General features: G+C 44.9%; 1 protein-coding gene across 1 annotated transcript in view; it reads right to left on the bottom strand.

Annotated features, from left to right (window-relative positions):
- lrp1ba (low density lipoprotein receptor-related protein 1Ba) overlaps nucleotides 1–20679 on the bottom strand; it is a 453831-nt gene that overhangs the window by 239329 nt on the left and 193823 nt on the right. Inside the window, exons 40-41 of the mRNA XM_060911172.1 lie at nucleotides 10345–10476; nucleotides 1585–1812 (exon numbers count right to left, since the gene is read on the bottom strand). Coding sequence (XP_060767155.1) covers nucleotides 1585–1812; nucleotides 10345–10476 — 360 coding nt within the window. The remainder of the gene's footprint in view (nucleotides 1–1584; nucleotides 1813–10344; nucleotides 10477–20679) is intronic.

Below are 20679 nucleotides of genomic sequence, written 5' to 3'. Positions count from 1 at the left end.
CAAGTTTAGGGAGAGGAATGTTAACCCATTCTTGTCTAATGTAGGATTCTAGTTGCTCAACTGTCTTAGGTCTTTTTTGTCGTATCTTCCGTTTTATGATGCGCCAAATGTTTTCTATGGGTGAAAGATCTGGACTGCAGGCTGGCCAGTTCAGTACCCGGACCCTTCTTCTACGCAGCCATGATGCTGTAATTGATGCAGTATGTGGTTTGGCATTGTCATGTTGGAAAATGCAAGGTCTTCCCTGAAAGAGACGTCGTCTGGATGGGAGCATATGTTGCTCTAGAACCTGGATATACCTTTCAGCATTGATGGTGTCTTTCCAGATGTGTAAGCTGCCCATGCCACACGCACTAATGCAACCCCATACCATCAGAGATGCAGGCTTCTGAACTGAGCGCTGATAACAACTCGGGTCGTCCTTCTCCTCTTTAGTCCGAATGACACGGCGTCCCTGATTTCTATAAAGAACTTCAAATTTTGATTCATCTGACCACAGAACAGTTTTCCACTTTGCCACAGTCCATTTTAAATGAGCCTTGGCCCAGAGAAGACGTCTGCGCTTCTGGATCATGTTTAGATACGGCTTCTTCTTTGAACTATAGAGTTTTAGCTGGCAGCGGCGGATGGCACGGTGAATTGTGTTCACAGATAATGTTCTCTGGAAATATTCCTGAGCCCATTTTGTGATTTCCAATACAGAAGCATGCCTGTATGTGACGCAGTGCCGTCTAAGGGCCCGAAGATCACGGGCACCCAGTATGGTTTTCCGGCCTTGACCCTTACGCACAGAGATTCTTCCAGATTCTCTGAATCTTTTGATGATATTATGCACTGTAGATGATGATATGTTCAAACTCTTTGCAATTTTACACTGTCGAACTCCTTTCTGATATTGCTCCACTATTTGTCGGTGCAGAATTAGGGGGATTGGTGATCCTCTTCCCATCTTTACTTCTGAGAGCCGCTGCCACTCCAAGATGCTCTTTTTATACCCAGTCATGTTAATGACCTATTGCCAATTGACCTAATGAGTTGCAATTTGGTCCTCCAGCTGTTCCTTTTTTGTACCTTTAACTTTTCCAGCCTCTTATTGCCCCTGTCCCAACTTTTTTGAGATGTGTTGCTGTCATGAAATTTCAAATGAGCCAATATTTGGCATGAAATTTCAAAATGTCTCACTTTCGACATTTGATATGTTGTCTATGTTCTATTGTGAATACAATATCAGTTTTTGAGATTTGTAAATTATTGCATTCCGTTTTTATTTACAATTTGTACCTTGTCCCAACTTTTTTGGAATCGGGGTTGTACAAAAACATAACTGAATTATACATCTGAATTCAGGAGAACATTTTGTTTTCAGAATGTCACTGTCTTTATTTTTTCATTACATCATAAGTCACGATAATTAACACATTCAAAAGGTTCAAAGCTTTTAAAACAATTTTTAAGCTAATTTTCATCTTGTATAGTTATATTTATGTAATTCCTGTAAAGCACACAGAGCTGCACCTTAACAACTTTATATATGAACACTATATAAAGCTTGGACACACACACACACACACACACACACAGTACCTCCAGATATAATCACTTCAGACTTAGTCCCATTAATCGACACCCGTTTTACTGTCCGAGATTTAACATCGGCCCAGTAAATCCACTCGTCAGCTGCATGGTAATCCACAGCTGTGACATCATCAGTGTCCCGCACCGTCACCGCGGTAATGATATTGATGTATGGGTTGTCAATATCGACTCCGCGGATTTCTGATCTCCGTGCATACAGCAAAAACCTTTTCACAACTTCACAGAGAGGGAACACACACACACACGTCATAAAACACTGCATTAAAACCATGGTGGTTAATAACATTAACACTTCTGGAACTGAAATTTTAAATATCATGTTAATAAGTTATCTAAATAATTCTCTGTATGAAGTCTGTAAGAGACATATTTATAGTTTATGATCTAAAGTAGGACTTTTTAAATAATACTTTCCCTACATTTTACCTTCAAATTCTTTTTAAAATAATTTCATCAAAAATATAAAACAAGACATGAGTATTTATTTTATTTGTGCATGTAATAATTTCATACTAATTCGAAAATACAGTTTCTAAAGTATCAGCATCTTCGCAATTAACAATTTCTATTGGAATGATCTGATAATTAATTAGATAGAATAAATAAACAGGTGTTACTTTTGTTTTATATTACTTGTGTTATTTAATTATGGTGTTCGGGAAAAATCGAAATAGAAAATAGAAAGGAGTTCTTTTAGGAGACTCTGCTGTTTCTGTGGGACTCAAACTCAATACCGCACAGAACTCAAAACAAGGTATTTTTGGAGATCAAACTTTTCACATTTATGACAGATTTTGTTTTTGCCACTCTGCTATAAAAACACAGAAAAGAGGAAAAGAAAGAAGAACTAAATGCCACAAAACACATCTGATTTATTGAGCGTAAATTCTTTGTGGCTCAGTATCTTAAAAATCACAGAACTGTCAGATCTTATAATTCCAAGGTCCTGAGCTGTGACACTCTCTCTGGTCAGACGTATCGTCTATCAATCTAAACAGCTTTCTCTCAAATGAAAAGATACTTGACGTGCCAATGATAAAACGTGAATGCTGTGATAAAATCTCCACACAGTCACCACACTGAAATGGACCGTAAATATTATTGCACACATCAGTGACAGTGTACAGTGTTAATCTTACACATGTGTCAGGGTGCAGGCACTTGCAGATACAAGCGCAGGGGAGAGCAGCTGCATCGCAAACTGGTAACCAAATCCAAACCAGCACTCAGAAGTCGTAGTCGGGGACAGGCAAGGGTCGGTCGATTTACGAACAGAATGTCAAAGGGCAAGTGAGTAAACGAAGTCAGAAAAAATGTAAACAAAGTCAAAGCACTGGTAGTCAGGCAGAAAGTCAGAAGGCTCAGTATGATCAGGCATGGAGACAAAGAACAATGCAGTGAATGTTTGTGGATGCTGGGCTTATATAGGGAAGTAATTACAGGGAAACAGGTGCACTTCCTAGTATTCCGGAGATAAGACGTGCTGTGGTGCTTGGGAGTTGTAGTCCAGAGTGGCCATGTTTGGAGGCTGCTCCGAACTTAGGTTTTCAGTGCTATTACTGACAGAACACCCCACCACCACCACCCAAACCTGGTATATCAGGTCTCCTTCTCATGGGGGGAGGTGTCTCGGATGAGCATGTTAGTAGTTAGGGGGCCTTGGATGGCAGGTTTCAAGTATGACGCATGAAATGTGGGAGCCATTCTGCAGTAAGGTGGGAGTTCCAACTTATAGGAAACTTCATTAACGTTGAAGATTACCTTATATGGACCGATGTATCAGGGTTGGAGCTTCCAGCAGGCGTTTGGCTCTCGTAGATCCTTAGTGGACAGCCACAGTCAGTCACCTGGGGCATACTCCATGGTTTCCTCTTGATGCTTGTCTGCATATTGTTTGCACTTGCTGTGGACCTGTTCCAGCCTTTGGTGAACTTCCTCCCACACCTGCTCACTCTTGAACCAGGAGTCCACTGCCAGGATTTGTGTTGGGGAATCATCCCAGCGGAAGAGTGGTAGTTGATACCCAAGGATAGATTAAAACAGTGTTAGTTGTGTGGCAGAGTGTTTCAAAGAGTTCTGAGCGTGTTTGGCCCAAGGAAGGAACTGTGCCCAGTCCTTCTGGTTCCTGATGCAGAATATCCTGAGGAAGCAACCGACTTCCTGGTTAGCGTGCTCCACCTGGCCATTGGATTGTGGGTGGTACCCTGAAGTTAAGCTCACAGATACCCCTAATCTGTCCATGAACTTGGTACATAACCTGGAGATGAACTGGGGACCCCGGTCACTGACAATATCTTCGGGGATACCATGATATTGGAAAATGTGACTGAATAGGAGTTCTGTGATTTTGAACGCCGTGGGTAGACTGAACAGAGGAATGAGTTCAAGGGCTTTGGACAAGTGATCTATGACCACTAGGACGACCATGTTACCTTGAGATCAAGGTAGGATGATGATGAAGTCAATGACTATATGTGACCAGGGTCGTTGAGGTACCGGGAGTGGACAGAGCTTTCTGGCAGGCGGGGCCCGTGGCACCTTCACTTGGGCACAGGTGGAGTAGGATGAAACAAATTGGTTGATCTCGAAAACCATGTTCTCCCACCAATACAGGTAGTCGTCGACTTACGACTGCGTTTGGTTACGACTGACTGGTTGTAAACCAGCCTGGAGCTGGGGCGGAAACTGTTGTACGCAGCGAGAAGCGCTGCCTGGAGCTGGGGCGGAAACTGTTGTACGCGGCGAGAGGCGCTGCCGAGAGCTGGGGCGGAAACTGTTGTACGCGGTGAGAGGTGCTGCCGAGAGCTGGGGCGGAAACTGTTGTACGCGGCGAGAGGTGCTGCCGAGAGCTGGGGCGGAAACTGTTGTACGGGCGAGAGGCGCTGCCGGGAGCTGGGGCGGAAACTGTTGTACGCGGCGAGAGGCGCTGCCGGAAGCTGGGGCAGAAACTGTTGTACGCGGCGAGAGGCACTGACGGGAGCTGGGGTGGAAACTGTTGTACGCTCAGCTAGGAAACACTTGCCAGTCATAACCAGACGGTCATAAAGTCGATCGGTCGTAAGTCGCATAGGTCGTAAGTCGACAACTACCTGTACTTGTTTCTGAGAAGTTGACAGGTTCTGTGACTGCTGGAGTGCCCCATGGCCAGAGGAGAATGGGCCCAGGTGATGAGTTGACCTCGAAATCAGGGCAGCACATACATGAATCCTGGAGGACAGTTCTCAAGCGCATTTGGAGGTTGCAATTGCGCCACTTCCTTATCTACATCCCATGAAATGGCATGCAAAAAGCATTTGGTTGATAGGATAGACATGGGTTCTGGAACATGGTTGGATGTAGTGTGGATTCTGGAGAGGGTGTCCACCTTAGTGTTTCTGGGACCTGGGCAGTAGGAGATCATGAATCAAAACTGGATGAAGAAAAGTGCTCATCTGGCTTGGCGTGGGTTAAGGCATTTAGCTGTCTTCAGATATTTGAGATTCTTATAATTGCTGAGGTTGGTAAATGGATGTATGGCGCCCCCTAGACAGTGTCTCCATTTGTCTAAAGCTAGTTTAATAGGTAGGAGTTCTCGATTACCAATGTCATAATTCTGCTTGGCTGGGGTGAGTTTCTTAGAATAAAAGGTTGGGAGATGTAGCTTAGGCTTATCCCCAAAATGCTGAGATAGTACCCCTCCCACTCCAGTCTCTGAGGCATCTACCTCTATGATGAACGGTTTAGTAGGGTCTAGGTGCTGAAGAATGGGATCTGTCGTGAAGGTGTTCTTGAGCTGGTTGGAGGCTTCTTCGGCGGCTGGGTTCCACTGGAGACATCGCGACCCCTTCTTTAGGAGGGTAGTGAGAGGAGTGGCAATCATGCTAAACCCTCGGATAAAGTGCCGATAAAAATTTGCAAACCCCAGGAAACATTGTAGTTCCTTCATGATAGTGGGTGTGGGCCAGGAGGTGACCGCCAAGACTTTGCTATGGTCCATGTTTACTCCTGCGCTGATGATGTACCCAAAAAAAGAGATCTTGTAAACGTGAAACTCGCACTTCTCTGCTTTTACATAGAGGTGATTCTCCAATAATCGGGCAAGTACCGACCTTACATGTTTGTGATGTGAGCTGTCATCGGGGGAGTAGATTAGAATGTTGTCTATGTAAGAAATGACAAAAATTCCCAGCATGTCTCCGAGTACGTCATTAATAAGACATTGGAAGACACTGGGAGCACAAGAAAGTCCATAAAGCATGACCAAATATTCAAAGTGCCCGGATGTTGTGCTAAAGGCAGTCTTCCATCCATCGCCTTCCTGAATTCTGACCAGGTTGTAAGCGCTTCGAAGGTCCAACTTGGAGAATATTCTTGCTGACCTGAGCTGTTCTAAAGCCTACGGCACCAGGAGAAGTGGATGGGGTACTTGACTGTGATCTGGTTTAAACCTCGGTAGTCAATGCAGGGACGAAGACCTCCTCCTTTCTTTTCCACAAAGAAGAAGCTGGCTGAAGCTGGAGACATGGATGGCCTAATGTACCCCTGTTGTAGTGGCTCCTGTACACACTCCTCCATGGCAGCTTGTTCGGTGATGGACAGAGGGTATGTGTGATTGCTAGGTGGAGTTGTACCTGGGAGGAGGTCTATGGCACAGTCTTAGGTTCGGTGAGGAGGCAAGCCACTAGCGTTACCCTTGCTAAAAAACTTCTTTGAGGTCAGGGAGGAACATTATCCAAGGATGGCAGTGAGCATTCCACAGAGTTGGACAAAATAGAGACTTCTAGAAGCAGGATGAGGACCATTGCAGAATTTCTCTATGCTGCCAGGATATTAGGGGATTGTGAAGCTAGAGCCATGTGAACCCCAAGAGAAGCGCATGTTGAGCTGTGTGAGTGACCAATAAGGTGATGCGTTCTACATGAAGTGTCCCAACCTGGATTTCAAAGGGTGATATGCGTGTTGTAACAAGCCCATCACTGATGGGGCCCCCATCGATGGCCTTAAGGTTCACTGATCGATGGAGTTCTTCCATGGGCAGGTTGTACTTCTGGACGATCTCAATACTGATTAAGTTCCCCTCTGCCCCTGAATCTATGAAGGCAGAGAGAACATGGGTAGAGTCTGGTAGCTTTAACAGCACTGACATCTTGAGAGAATGTGGTGTGTGAACAATTTCATGACTCACCAGGCTGGACGGACAGGTTTCGTGATGAGTGAAACCCTCCTTTTTAGGGTTTGGTAGCAAACGGGACACTTTGCTATCAGATGGCCAGACTCACCTCAGTAGAAAGATAGCCCCTCACAAGGCCTCCTACCCTTCTCTGAACATTGTAAGCAAGCATGGGAGACCTCCATCGGAGTCGGGGATGCTGGAGTACAAGGAAGGGCTGGAGGTGACTGTAACGAGGGCCGGTTTCTAAGAAGATGGTCTAGGTGGATGGCCAGATTGATGAGGGAGTCCAGAGTGAGTTGTTCATCACAGCATGCCAGTTCAGTGAGCACTTCAGGACGCAGACCCTGGCAAAAGGTGGCCTTGAGGGTAGGCTCGTTCCAACCACTTCCAGCTGCTAGCATGCGAAATTCTAGCACATAATCAGCCACTCTCCTATCTCCCTGCCTAATGGTTAGCAGGCTCTGGCCAACTTCGACACCCTCTGGCTGATTATCGAAAACTTGTTTGAACAGTTCAATAAATTGGTCATAGGAGGTGATGTGTTCGCCCCCACGCTCCCAAACAGCACTAGCCCACTGGAAAGCCTTGCCTGTGAGGATATTGAGGAATTGGGCAATCTTCTACTCCTCTGTAGCTCCCATGAGGGTCATGAAATATAATGAGCATTGAAAAAGAAATCCTTTACAGTCTGAAACTTCCCCAGAATACTTCTTGGGTTGCAGAACCATCAGGGCTGCACCAGCGGAGGACGAGGGGTGTGTCAGGATGGCCTGCGAAACAACAGCCATTAGTTGAGACATTCTAGTGTTAAGTTTGCTTATCATTTGCTGATGTTCTCCTAACAGTTGCTCCTGAGCATTGAGAGCAGTCTGCTTCACTTCCTCTGCTGCATCCACTGCTGGTGAAGTATTGTGTCAGGGTACAGGCACTTACGGATGCAAGCGCAGGGGAGAGCGGGTGCATCGCAAACTGGTAACCAAATCCAAACCAGCACTCAGAAGTCGTAGTCGGGGACGGGCAAGAGTTGGTCAATTTGCGAACAGAATGTCAAAGGGAAGGCGAGTAAACAAAGTTGGAAATAAACGTAAACAAAGTCAAATCACTGGTAGTCAGGCAGAAAGCCAGAAGGCTCAGTATGATCAGGCATGGAGACACAGAACGATACTTTGTGGTGAGTGTTTGTGGATGCTGGGCTTATACAGGGAAGTAATTACGGGGAAATAGGAAACAGGTGCACTTCCTAGTGTTCCAGAGATGAGGGGCGCTGTGGTGCTGGGGAGTTGTCGTCTGGAGCGGCCATGTTTAGAGGCTGCTCCGAACTCAGGTTTTCAGTGCTATTACTGACAACACGGAAACAACACCATAATGTCATCTCCTCCTTCAATCTACATTTATAATGAAGTATATAAATCTCTCCATTTTTAGTTTTTACATGTACAGTAAATTGAAGTTGACATTTTGGTAAAAGTAGAAACAAAAAAATAAACATAATTAAAACAATTTTACTCAGATAATTACAAGTTATAATAATAGAAGACAAATGAAACAATTAATAACTTTAAAAAGTATTTCTGTTCTCAATTTAGCAAACACACTGAGAAAATTTAGGACCCTTCAAGGTTCTCTGTTTGTGCCCCTTGAACCCTTAACCCTACATCCATGGGGTTAAACACCCTACACCCAATTTGAAAGCGTTCTGAACAGTAGAACCGTTTTATGAGGCTAAGAACCCTTGGAGAAACATTTTAGAAGAGTGTACCAAGCACTGACATTGCTAAGTGTTAAACTCCTGATGGGTTCTAGATATTAAGAAGAAAATAATAAATAGTTTAGAGTTTGTACCACAAGTTTACTCAGTTGATACACACACTTTTAGAAAAAAAATAAGGGTTCTTCAAGGGTTTAGTGGATAATTAAGGGGTCTTTGTTTCCAAAAAGGGTTCTACTTGAAACTACATGCACTTCTTCACATATTTAGTAAAAGAACAACAATCCTACATGTTAAGTCTCCAGCATGTGTTTGTGCTTTCAGTAATTAACATGAAACATCTGGAGCTCTGTTCCAATCAGACTTGTTTATATTAATCACCACCATGATTAACACTTGTGTTAAATCAGTAATTTTGCCTAGAAGCAAAAATGACGTGAGAAAGAAAAAAACAGCACCTGTTCATCGACACAGAAACACCACACATTTAACATTTCACATTTTTCCTTCACTGCACTGTTTTCTATTCTGTCATCTACAGTTTCCCCTCTCCTGACCTCTGCACTATTCTCCAGAGGTTTTAAAACAAGAAATTCAAATGAACCTCCGTTTCCCCTCCGTGTTATGAGTTTAGCTAGGTCACCGGAGTCTCCCGAGACAGACTGTAATTGTTCCAACATCACAGCTTCTTTAAGTTTAAAAGCATTTACTACCAGACCTTGGCGTAAAAGTTCAGTGCTAAACTTCTAAAAACATTCTGAAAAAAAAAAAAAATGAATGCCAGAGTTTGAAAATAGGTTAAAGAGGTGTGTGTATGCAGATCACAGACCAGAGAAGCCATGACTTTAAGGTCATATATGGGCATGTCACAGTCTTTCATGAACAACAACCTTCAAGGAGGGCAAGAGAGAGAGAGAGGGAGACGGGGGAGAGAGAGAGGGGGAGAGAGAGAGAGAGAGGGAGGGGAGAGAGGGGGTAGAGAGAGAGTGAGAGAGAGAGTGAGAGGGGGACAGAGAGAGAGAGAGAGAGAGGGGGAGAGAGAGGGGGGAGAGAGAGAGGGAGAGAGAGAGCGAGAGGGGGAGAGAGAGGGAGAGGGGGACAGAGAGGGAGGGGGAGAGAGAGAGAGGGAGAGAGAGGGGGAGAGAGAGAGAGAGGGGGAGAGAGAGAGAGAGGGGGAGAGAGAGAGGGCGAGAGAGAGAGGGGGACAGAGAGAGAAAGAGGAGAGAGAGGGGGACAGAGAGAGAGCGAGAGGGGGACAGAGAGAGAGAGGGGGGAGAGAGAGGGGGAGAGAGAGGGAGAGAGAGGGGGAGAGAGAGAGAGGGAGAGAGAGCGAGAGAGGGAGAGGGGGGGAGAGAGAGGGGGAGAGAGAGAGAGGGAGAGAGAGCGAGAGAGGGAGAGGGGGAGAGAGAGAGAGGGGGAGAGAGAGAGGGCGAGAGAGAGGGGGAGAGAGAGAGGGCGAGAGAGAGAGGGGGACAGAGAGAGAAAGAGGGGAGAGAGAGAGAGGGAGGGAGAGAGGGGGAGAGAGAGGGAGGGAGAGAGAGGGGAGAGGGAGAGAGAGAGAGGTCTGACCTCGATTGGACAGATGTCACTGGATGTGGGGGTTCACCCTGGCAGGTGTGAGTGGAGCTCTGAGTCACCTGACCCAGTATGATTGGGGCGTTACCCATCTAGGCAACTGTAACCGAGGAAGCAGGACTCACCTGGAATGCATCACTGGGGGTGTGGTTAAACCGGACAGGTCTGAGTGAAGGGGTGTCTCACCTTGATAGGTACTGGTAGGGGGTGTTACCCTGCTTGGTAGGTGTGGTTGGAAACATGACTCACCTTGGTAGGTATTGGTAGGGGGTGTGTCTCACGATGGTAGGTATTAATAGGGGGTGTGTCTCACCTTGACAGGTGTGATTATTTGGAGAAAGATTCATCAGGTAAGGACAAGCACAGGAAGCAGTGCCATTATAGTTGATGAGACAGAGATGAGAGCAGGGGCCTCGTCCTCCATTACTGTCACATGGGTTCAATGCTGAGAGAGACAGAGAGAGAGAGAGAGAGAGAGAGGTTTAAGTGCACTAATTCACTCCCACTGCGTTAAAGCTCTGCTTCACTTCTCACCTCAGGTATTATTTGATTATATGATGATTATTTAAACTCTACACTAAGAGTCTCAGAATTAATGTTTCAAACACACTGGTTTAAAACAAACAGCTACAGGCCATTATTTTTATTCATATCACTACCGATTGGATTTTTTATCTTACGCAAGTCAGATTCGAGAGCTGCGGAAAGATAAAGCTGCTATATTTAATACAATTCTATTAAATAAGCCATGAAATTACCAGAACATTCTACATTAGAAAGTTATTTGCTTGTGTTGAGGCCATTAACAGAAGAGAGACATTTTCCCCACAAAGCCTTGTGAGGGCGTAGGGAAGTCATGATCACTCCACCATGGACCACACAGACTGCTGAGTAGCCTAGGCAGCTAGATTACCGAAAACACAGCTTTATTTTAGAAATATCACAGCTTTTCCAAAATAAAAGGATGGAAAAGACACGTTTGTTGAACAGAAAAAGCTTCAATGACATCCAAAAAAAAAAAATCACACGACTTGAGAAGACATTGAAAAAGAAATCCAGTGTATTGAAAGACAACTTGTAAAGAAGACAGACTTGTCTTTATTCGTTTTTGACATTTTATGAGCAGTCTTTTTAATAAAGATTTGAAAGCTGATATTTCAGCTGACGTTGCTTGTTTATTTATTTGGCTCTCTCCTCATTTCCTCCCTAGTTCTCTTGGCCAGTTCCTTCCCGCCCACCAGCCAGCTCTCTCCAATCATATAACACACCCATCGCCAACGTCTACCAGCCGGGAGGGTGAAGGCTCACACGTCCTTCCTTTGAGACATGTGAAACAAGACAACTGCATCATTTTGAACTGCTGCGTCATGGAGGAAAGCACCGTCTGCCCTCTTCTAACACAGTTCAAGAGCTCAGAGATGTCCATAATTGGCGAGTATCACTGTGAATGACAGGGGAAATAGAGTATGCTCCTCCCACCTAATTCTGAAAACGCACAATCTCTACATGATAATCACCTCAATTTAATGGCTTTCTGTTGCTCTAACTCAGGAACTGACAGAGTTTACTTTAGGATTGAAGCTCAACTAGAACAGACAAATATTCGGAATAATTTTATATATGATAAAAGGATTGTTACAGGCCAGACCGTTGCTGCCTGTCTGTGTTGTTTTGGTCTGTGTCTGTGTTTTACAGGGCGGAGTTAATGCACAGGTGCTGCTAGTCATTTGATGGCAGTACTGGTGCTTTAAAAAGGGCTACTTGGCAGGGGTTCGCCGTTCCCTCTCTCCGTTCCAGGAAGCGTTGCTTTTGGCTTTTTGTTTTGCAGTATATCATATGACTGATTTATATCATACGTTTATTTTTTTGTCATCATCCTGATGCCATTTTATTTTTCAATATACTTATTTACTTTAAAAAATAATTATGTTGTCAAACTTTATCCTTGCGTGGTCTCCCTGTATGTTGCTGAAGCATACGAGCCTGGTTTGGTTACATTTAGGGATTCGTCCGGGATTTTACGTCGAGGCCTTTGTTCTAGCGTAGTACAACATGCTTTTTTTTTGGTAAGTGATTGTATCTCTGAAATTGTGAATAGGTAGGTGGGCTGAGGACCCGTTTCTGCAGTAATTAACATACTTGATTGGCCACATTGATTGTGCTTCAGTGCACCTTAGGTGGTGTTTACATTAGACCGTATCCGTCTCGTTTTCGTCGCGGATGCACTGTCCGTTCACATTAAAACACCGGGAAACGACTCCACAGGCGGAACAACTTGAATCCGCCAGGGCCCACGTATTCAATCCATTACGTATCTGATCCGGTGCTGTGTAAACATTGAGGAACGAGGATACGCAGTGCTGAGCTCTAGCTGATGTCGTCATTGGACAACATCACTGTGACATCCACCTTCCCGATTCGCTGGCGTTGGTCATGCCATGTTGGTCATGTGACGCGACTGCTGAAAAACGGCGCGGACTTTCACTTCCTGCTATTTGTCCCGAATCACTGCTCGTGCGCTTCACTCGCGTGCTCTGTGAGCTGCACAGGGCCGGAGTGCGCACCCTCCAGAGGGCACTCGCTGTTCAGGGCGGAGTGATTTGGAGCGCAGGATGCCTGCAGAGCCGAGCGTATCCGTGTATTGGCGTTGCTGTGTGCACGCGAATCGTTTTAAAAACGTTAATCTGATGATCCGCTGATACGGTCTAATGTAAACACCACCTTAGGTGTTTGGGGAAAAATGTTCGCGAGATCCGCATGGAAAACGCTTTGATGGTAAGAAAAGGTTTTTTGTTTGTTTGTTTTGCTTGCGTTTAACATGTGGAGAAGGGGAAAGCAGTTTGGTATTTTACCAAGCTTTTTTGTGAGCAGCTGCATATGGCATTGGTTACTAAACTGCTATTTATTAATTTATTTTTTATTATTATTTTGGAGCATTGTGAAATCCTGTGTTAGATTACAGGCTGCTTGTGGTTTTTTTTGTTTTACTTTTGTTTTTGATATTCATGCTACTCCCTGGGCTGAGGGCGCCGCTGTGGTCTGCGGGCTTGAGGGGCTTTGCCCGGATGGGTCACTTCCAGTGGTATTGTGCAGGAATGATCTCAATTCTTGGGGAGGGCAAGAAGATGTTCGAGAGATTGAATGGGTATTATTGAGATGCAGGGAAGCTTCTGATCATTAGTATATTTCTTGTTTAGCGAATGGTGTCATGTGCATTTAAATAGATTACAGGGGAAGCTGTTGCTCAATAGGATTTAAGGCATCAGTTGTTTAAAGCAACACTGTGATTGTTATGTTTAAGGTTTTGATTGTGTGAGTGCACAGCGAATTGGTAAGTCGCCGACCTTCATTATCGGGTCTGATTTGTGATCTGTAGTTCAGATTAGGTTGTGTGATCATGAAATGGATACGGCTGATGTATTTTTGGTCTCCCCAACTGAGGATGGTTTGGAGGTTTAAATAAAGACCAGCTGCGTAAAGTAGCTGAACATTTTCAGACGGAAGTTACAGTAACCAAGGGTACTAAAGCACAGCAATTAAGACGTGTTATTAAAGAGAAATTGGTTGAAAGATAGGTGTTGACATTGTCCTCTCTCTCTCTCTCTGATGCTGAGGAGCAGGTCACAACGTCGACTCCTCATGCACCAGGTGCTGGGCCTACAAAGCCTACACAGCAAGATGACAGTTTAACTTTTGAACAGCAAGGAACTAATGCTTTTACAGTTTCAGCAACCATTAAGAGAACGCAAATTAGATCATAAATTACAGCTTGATAAGTTGAAGGCAAAGGAGAGGGAACAGGCACGTGAAGCTGAATTGAGAGAAAAGGAGCTTGCATGCCAGGTTGAAATGGAGAGAATTCACATTTCACAGCAATAGAAAAGATTGGCTCATGATGCTGAACAGCTTCATTTAATTGCAGAGGATAAGCTTAGTGCTGGGTCTTCAGATGGTTCAGAGCCATTAGGTTCTGGAGATGCAAGATCAGTGGAGGTTAATATTGCTCATATGATGAAGTTGTTGCCATGTTTTAATGAAAGCGATCAGGATGCCTTTTTTCTCTGTTTGAAAGTATAGCAGAGGATCGGGGTTGGGATGATGCAGACAGGATTTTACTTTTGCAAAGTGTTCTTTTTGGTAAAGCACAGGAGGCTTATACATGTCTGCCAGGGCCTGAGAGAAAAAATATAAGTCAGTTAAAGAAGCTGTCTTGAAAGTGTATATGAGTTGGTGGCGAAGGTCTATCGTCAGTGATTTAGGAACTGGCAAAAAGGTGATAAGCAGGCTCATGTAGAGGTGGCCAGGGGACTGAACACTCACTTTCACCGTTGGCTAGCGGCAGAGGGGGTGAGTCATTTTTGACACTCTGTGTGACTTGATTGTGTTGGAGCAGTTTAAAAGCCTTGTCCCCTGATTGTATAGTTACATACATCAATGAGCATGAAGTGAAGTCTCCAGCAGAGGGCGCTGTGTTAGCAGAAGTTTGTCCTTACCCATAAAACTGTTAGCAGGGATTACAATTCTCGCAGTGAGTATGGCCGTAAGGAAGCACGGCAGGGAAGATTTGCTGCTGGTGCTGTGCCTGCCATACTCAGGTCTGATTTTAATCCCAAATCTAAAGGTGATTCTAGTTCCATTTGTCACTACCGCCTTGAGCACGGGCATTGGAAGAATGAATGCCCTCTGCTGCGCTCTACAACTAAGTCAGGTAAAAGGCATGACTCTGGCCGGCCAGTGGCATTGGCCAGCGTGTCAAAGACTGGTCAGGCAGAGAAGTCTGTTCCACCTAGGTCTGAAGAGTTTCGGTCAATTGTGTTGGCGACTCAAAAGAGTAAACCTATAAAATGTTTTAAGGCAAGGGTTGTGTCTGATAAAAGTCCCATTGAAAAAGTTATGGATGTGGAGCATGAGTATGCTCCATTTATCACTGATGGTTATGTGTCTCTGGTTGGTAGTTCAGAGAAGGTGGCAGTGAAGATACTTCATGACACAGGTGCTTCTGAGTCATTTATTTTAGAATCTGTTTTGCCATTTTCTCCACAGTCCAGTACTGGTTGCAGTGTCCTGATTAAAGGTATTGGACTGCAAACCTTTTCTGCTCCTTTGCATAATGTCCTGCAGTCAGATCTGGTGCAGGGTGAAGTAACAATAGCAGTTTGACCATCACTGCCTCTGGAAGGAGTAGCTATGATATTGGGGAATAATTTGGCAGGTGGACGTGTTTGGTGTGATGTAACATCACCCCCTGTTGTCAGAAATGTGCCATCTGTGTCTGAACTTGGTAACTGTGCCCTAGATTTTCCTGATGCTTTTCTATCTTGCACAGTGACTTGCGCTATGAGCTGTTCTTTGTCAAATGAGGATGCTGTTGTGGCTGGCCGTAAGTAAGAGAAGGCTATTTGCTTTCTAACTTTGCCTGCTCCTTTGTCTCGCAGTGAGCTGATTGAGGCACAGCAAGAGGATGCAGGCCTGGCCAACTTGTTTACAGCAGTTCAGCCCATGGAGCAGATAAATCAAGTCTCTTGTGGTCATTTTCTGCAGGATGATCTTTCAGTGTGCAAGTGGGTACCTTTTAGTGGCAAAGAGATAGCTAACCCTGTTTACCAGGTTGTGGTGCTGACTAAATACAGATACCTTGTTTTAAAGACTGCTCATGGTGAATTGTCTGGCCATCTAGGGGTCAGAAAGACTTATGATCAGGTCACGCGGTATTCCTATTGGCCGTGTCTGAAGAAAGATGTTGCCTGTTTTGTCAAGACTTGCCACACCTGCCAGTTAACAGGGAAGCCAAATCAGGTCATGAAACCTGCACCCCTGTATCCTATACCATCAGTCAGCAAACCCTTTGAACATTTAATTGTGGAATGTGTTGGTCCGTTGAGTCCCTCCAAGTCTGGTTCTGTCTATCTGCTAATGGTAATGCGTCAGTGCACCCGGTACCCAGCGGCATATCTATTGAGGTCAATTACTACAAAGTCTGTGGTTAAGGCATTGTCCCAATTCATTTCCATCTTTGGCATTCCGAAGGCTATACAGATAGATAGGGGTTCAAATTTTACCTCACGTCTGTTTGGGGAGGTTTTGAAGCAGTTAGGTGTCACTCACCAACAAAGCAGTGCATATCATGCTCAGAGTCAGGGTGCCTTGGAGCGATGGCACCAAACCTTGAAAGCACTTCTGCATGCCTACTGCACTGAACTGAACAGGGACTGGGAGGATGGTCTTCCATGGCTCCTTTTAGCAGCACGTGAGGTCATGCAAGAAAGTATGGGGTTCAGTCCCAATGACTTGGCATTTGGCCACCAGGTGCGTGGTCTTTTAGCAGTGCTGCAAGGGAATTTAGAGAATTCTGAACCACCATCAAATCTGATCGATTACATCAGTGGGTTTTGCCATAAATTGTTTTTAGCTGGCAGGATGGCTTGCGAGAACCTTGCTAAAGCCTAGAGGAAAATGAAGTGGTATGATCAGAAAGCTGTGCATCAAACTTTTAGTCCTGGGGACAAGGTGCTTGCCTTGTTGCCCATTCCAGGTTCTCCTTTCCTTGCAAAGTTTTCTGGTCCATACTCTGTGGTTGAGCAAGTGTCAGAGTTGAATTATTTGGTTTCCACCCCGGATCGTAAGCAATTTATTCAACTTTGTCACGTCAATTTTTTTTGAAGCCATATTTTTGACAGTCTTCTGTGGTGGGGGAAGGAGTAGAGGCTGAGGTGAAGCCAGTAGGACTGTCAGTCAGTGAGCAGGTTCATTCCGTCACTCCTAGCGTGGTGGCAGCATGCTGTGCAGAAGATGTGAGTGCTCCCGATGATGCTGTTTTGTCGCAGACAGATGATAATGATGTGGATAGGCCTGTGTCTTTCTTCTCTAAGAAGTTCAATAAACATCAGCTTAACTATTCCACCATAGAGAAGGAAGCATTAGCACTTATCTGGGGCCTTCAGTTTTCTTGTGTATGTGGGAGGGGTGTTCCTCCCATCGTGGTCTATTCAGACCATAACCCCTTACTTTTCTCCACTCCTTACAGAGTTCTTGCCAGTGTTTAATGTGCTGGGTACTGTTGCTCCAGCTGCATAACCTGGTGATCAAACACATCCGTGGTGTGGATAATGTGTTAATGTATTAGCTGATGCTTTGTCTTGTGCCCCAAGTGACCCAGGTTAATTGTTTTAAAGCCATGTTTCTCTTTTCCCCTTCTCTCTCTTTACCTTAAATGCTTTTCCCAGTGGCAGGGGATTGCCGGAAGGAGAGGTGTGGAGTGAAGAGACTGCTATTTTGCAGCTGGGTGCATGGTTTTCATGATGTCTTTTTTGGTGGCCTTGGTGAGTTACGAGACCAAGTGACTGATTAAGATTTGTGAAAGTTATTAAATATGTTGATATACGTATTTATTGGGTTATGTGATGCTCTGAGTTTACAGAGGTTGTCTTATAGGGCCCGCTGTCTTTATTGGGGGGGGGGGGGGGGGGGGGGTTTACAGGCCAGACCGTTGCTGCCTGTCTGTGTTGTTTTGGTCTCTGTCTGTTTTACAGGGCGGAGTTAATGCACAGGTGCTGCTAGTCATTTGATGGCAGTACTGGTGCTTTAAAAAGGGCTACAGTACTTGGCAGAGGTTCGGCGTTCCCTCTCTCCGTTCCAGGAAGCGTTGCTTTTGGCTTTTTGTTTTGCATTATATCATATGACTGATTTACATCATACATTTATTTTTTGCCATCATACTGATCCTGATGCCATTTTATTTTTTAGTATACTTATCCATCCATCCATCCTGTAGAGGGTCACAGGCGAGCTGGATCCTATCCCAGCTGACTATGGGTGAGAGGCGGGGTTCACCCTGGACAAGTTGCCAGGTCATCGCAGGGCGACACACAACCATTCACACTCACATTCACACCTACGCTCAATTTAGAGTCACCAGTTAACCTAACCTGCATGTCTTTGGACTGTGGGGGAAACCGGAGCACCCGGAGGAAACCCACGCGGACACGGGGAGAACATGCAAACTCCACACAGAAAGGCCCTCGCCGGCCACGGGGCTCGAACCCAGAACCTTCTCGTTGTGAGGCGACAGTGCGAACCACTACACCACCGTGCCACCCAGTATACTTACAGTGCCTTGCAAAAGTATTCATACCCCTTGAACTTTTTCACATTTTTCCACCTTACAACCACGAACTTAAGTTTTTTATTGAGATTTTATGTGATAGACCAACACAGAGTAGCACAGAATTGTGAAGTGAAACGAAAATGATAAATGGTCTTCAAAATTTTAAACAAATAAAAATCTGAAAAATGTGGTATGCATTAGTATTTAGCCCTCCTGCGTCAATACTTTGTAGAGCCACCTTTTGCTGCAATTACAGCTGCAAGTCTTTTGTGGTATGTCTCTACCAGCTTTGCACATCTAGACACTGAAATTTTTGCCCATTCTTCTTTGCAAAATAGCTCAAGCTCAGCCAGATTGGATGGAGAGCGTCTGTGAACAGCAATTTTCAAGTCTTGCCACAGATGCTCAATGGGATTTCGGTCTGGACTTTGACTGGGCCATTCTAGCACATGAATATTCTTTGATCTAAACCATTCCATTGTAGCTCTGGCTGTATGTTTAGGGTCATTGTCTTGCTGGAAGCTGAATCTCCTTCCCAGTCTCAAGTCTTTTGCAGCCTCCAACAGGTTTTCTTCCAGGATTGCCCTGTATTTAGCTCCATCCATCTTCCCATCAACTCTGACCAGCTTCCCTGTCCCTGCTGAAGAAAAGCATCCCCATAGCATGATGCTGCCACCACCATGTTTCACAGTGGGGATGGAGTGTGCAGGGTGATGAGCAGTGTTAGTTTTCCACCACACATAGCGCTTTGCATTTAGGCCAAAAAGTTCAACTTTGGTCTCATCTGACCAAAGCACCTTCTTCCACATGTTTGCTGTGTCCCCTACATGGCTTCTTATGCCTGTCTTTCAACAATGGCTTTCTTCTTGCCACTCTTCCAAAAAGGCCAGATTTGTGGAGTGTACGACTTATAGTTGTCCTGTGCACAGATTCTCCCACCTGAGCTGTGGATTTCTGCAGCTCCTCCAGAGTGATCATGGGCCTCTTGGCTGCTTCTCTGACCAGTGCTCTCCTTGCTCGCTCTGTCAGTTTAGGTGGACGGCCATGTCTTGGTAGGTTTGCAGTTATGCCATACTTTTTCCATTTTTGAATGATGGATTGAACAGTGCTTCTTGAGATGTTCAGCGCTTGGGATATTTTTTTATAACCTAACCCTGCTTTAAACTTCTCCAGAACTTTATCCCTGACCTGTCTGGTGAGTTCTTTGGTCTTCATGATGCTGTTTGTTCTTCAGTGTTCTCTAACAAACCACTGAGGCCTTCACAGAACAAGTGTATTTATGCTGAGAGTAAATTACACACAGTAGGACTCCATTAAGGGTGGCACGGTGGTGTAGTGGTTAGCGCTGTCACCTCACAGCAAGTAGGTCCTGGGTTTGAGCCCCGTGGCCGGCAAGGGCCTTTCTGTGCGGAGTTTGCATGTTCTCCCCGTGTCCGCGTGGGTTTCCTCCGGGTGCTCCGGTTTCCCCCACAGTCCAAAGACATGCAGGTTAGGTTAACTGGTGACTCTAAATTGAGCGTAGGTGTGAATGTGAGTGTGAATGGTTGTCTGTGTCTATGTGTCAGCCCTGTGATGACCTGGCAACTTGTCCAGGGTGAACCCCGCCTTTCACCCGTAGTCAGCTGGGATAGGCTCCAGCTCGCCTGCGACCCTGTAGAAGGATAAAGCGGCTACAGATAATGAGATGAGAGGACTCCATTAACTAATTAGATGACTTCTGAAGGCAATTGATTGCACTGGATTGTATTTAGAGGTATCAGAGTACAGGGGGCTGAATACTAATGCACACCACATTTTTCAGATTTTTATTTGTTTAAAATTTTGAAGACCATTTATCATTTTCGTTTCACTTCACAATTCTGTGCTACTCTGTGTTGGTCTATCACATAAAATCTCAATAAAAAACTTTTAAGTTCGTGGTTGTAAGGTGGAAAAATGTGAAAAAGTTCAAGGGGTATGAATACTTTTTCAAGGCACTGTACTTACTTTAATAAATAATTCTACTGTCAAACATTATCCTCATGTGGTCTCCCTTTATGCTGCTGAACCATATGAGTCTGGTTCAGTAACAGGATAAAACAGAGCCAGAAGAAACTGGCAATGTATGGAACACCCACGCGCACACACACACACACACACACACACACACACACACACACACACACACACACACACACACACACTCCAGATGTATAGATACAATGCTGAATTTATTAAGTTGTCCAGAATCAAATTCTATTGTAGCGCTGCTGAATTATCTATAACAGCAGCTCTGACACTTGAACCTGCTGCAAGATAAATCACAGGTTTATATTAATGCACACCTTTGAATATGTTATGGTTTCTATAGTAACAGCTCATTCTCAGGGTTAATAATGGACACACACAACCTTGTACCTAGACACACTTGGTCAAAAAGACAACTCTGCATGTGAAAATCAAATAAAGCCACAACAAACTGAACATAATCACACACACACACACACCACTGCACCCATTCCCAACCCTCCTGCCAGCCAATAACATACTAATCATTTAAGATGT

The sequence above is a fragment of the Neoarius graeffei genome, chromosome 27, assembly GCF_027579695.1.
Source record: "Neoarius graeffei isolate fNeoGra1 chromosome 27, fNeoGra1.pri, whole genome shotgun sequence".
NCBI classification, from domain to species: domain Eukaryota; kingdom Metazoa; phylum Chordata; class Actinopteri; order Siluriformes; family Ariidae; genus Neoarius; species Neoarius graeffei.
Note: the sequence above shows the minus strand (reverse complement) of the source record. Positions and strands in the feature narration are given on the sequence as shown.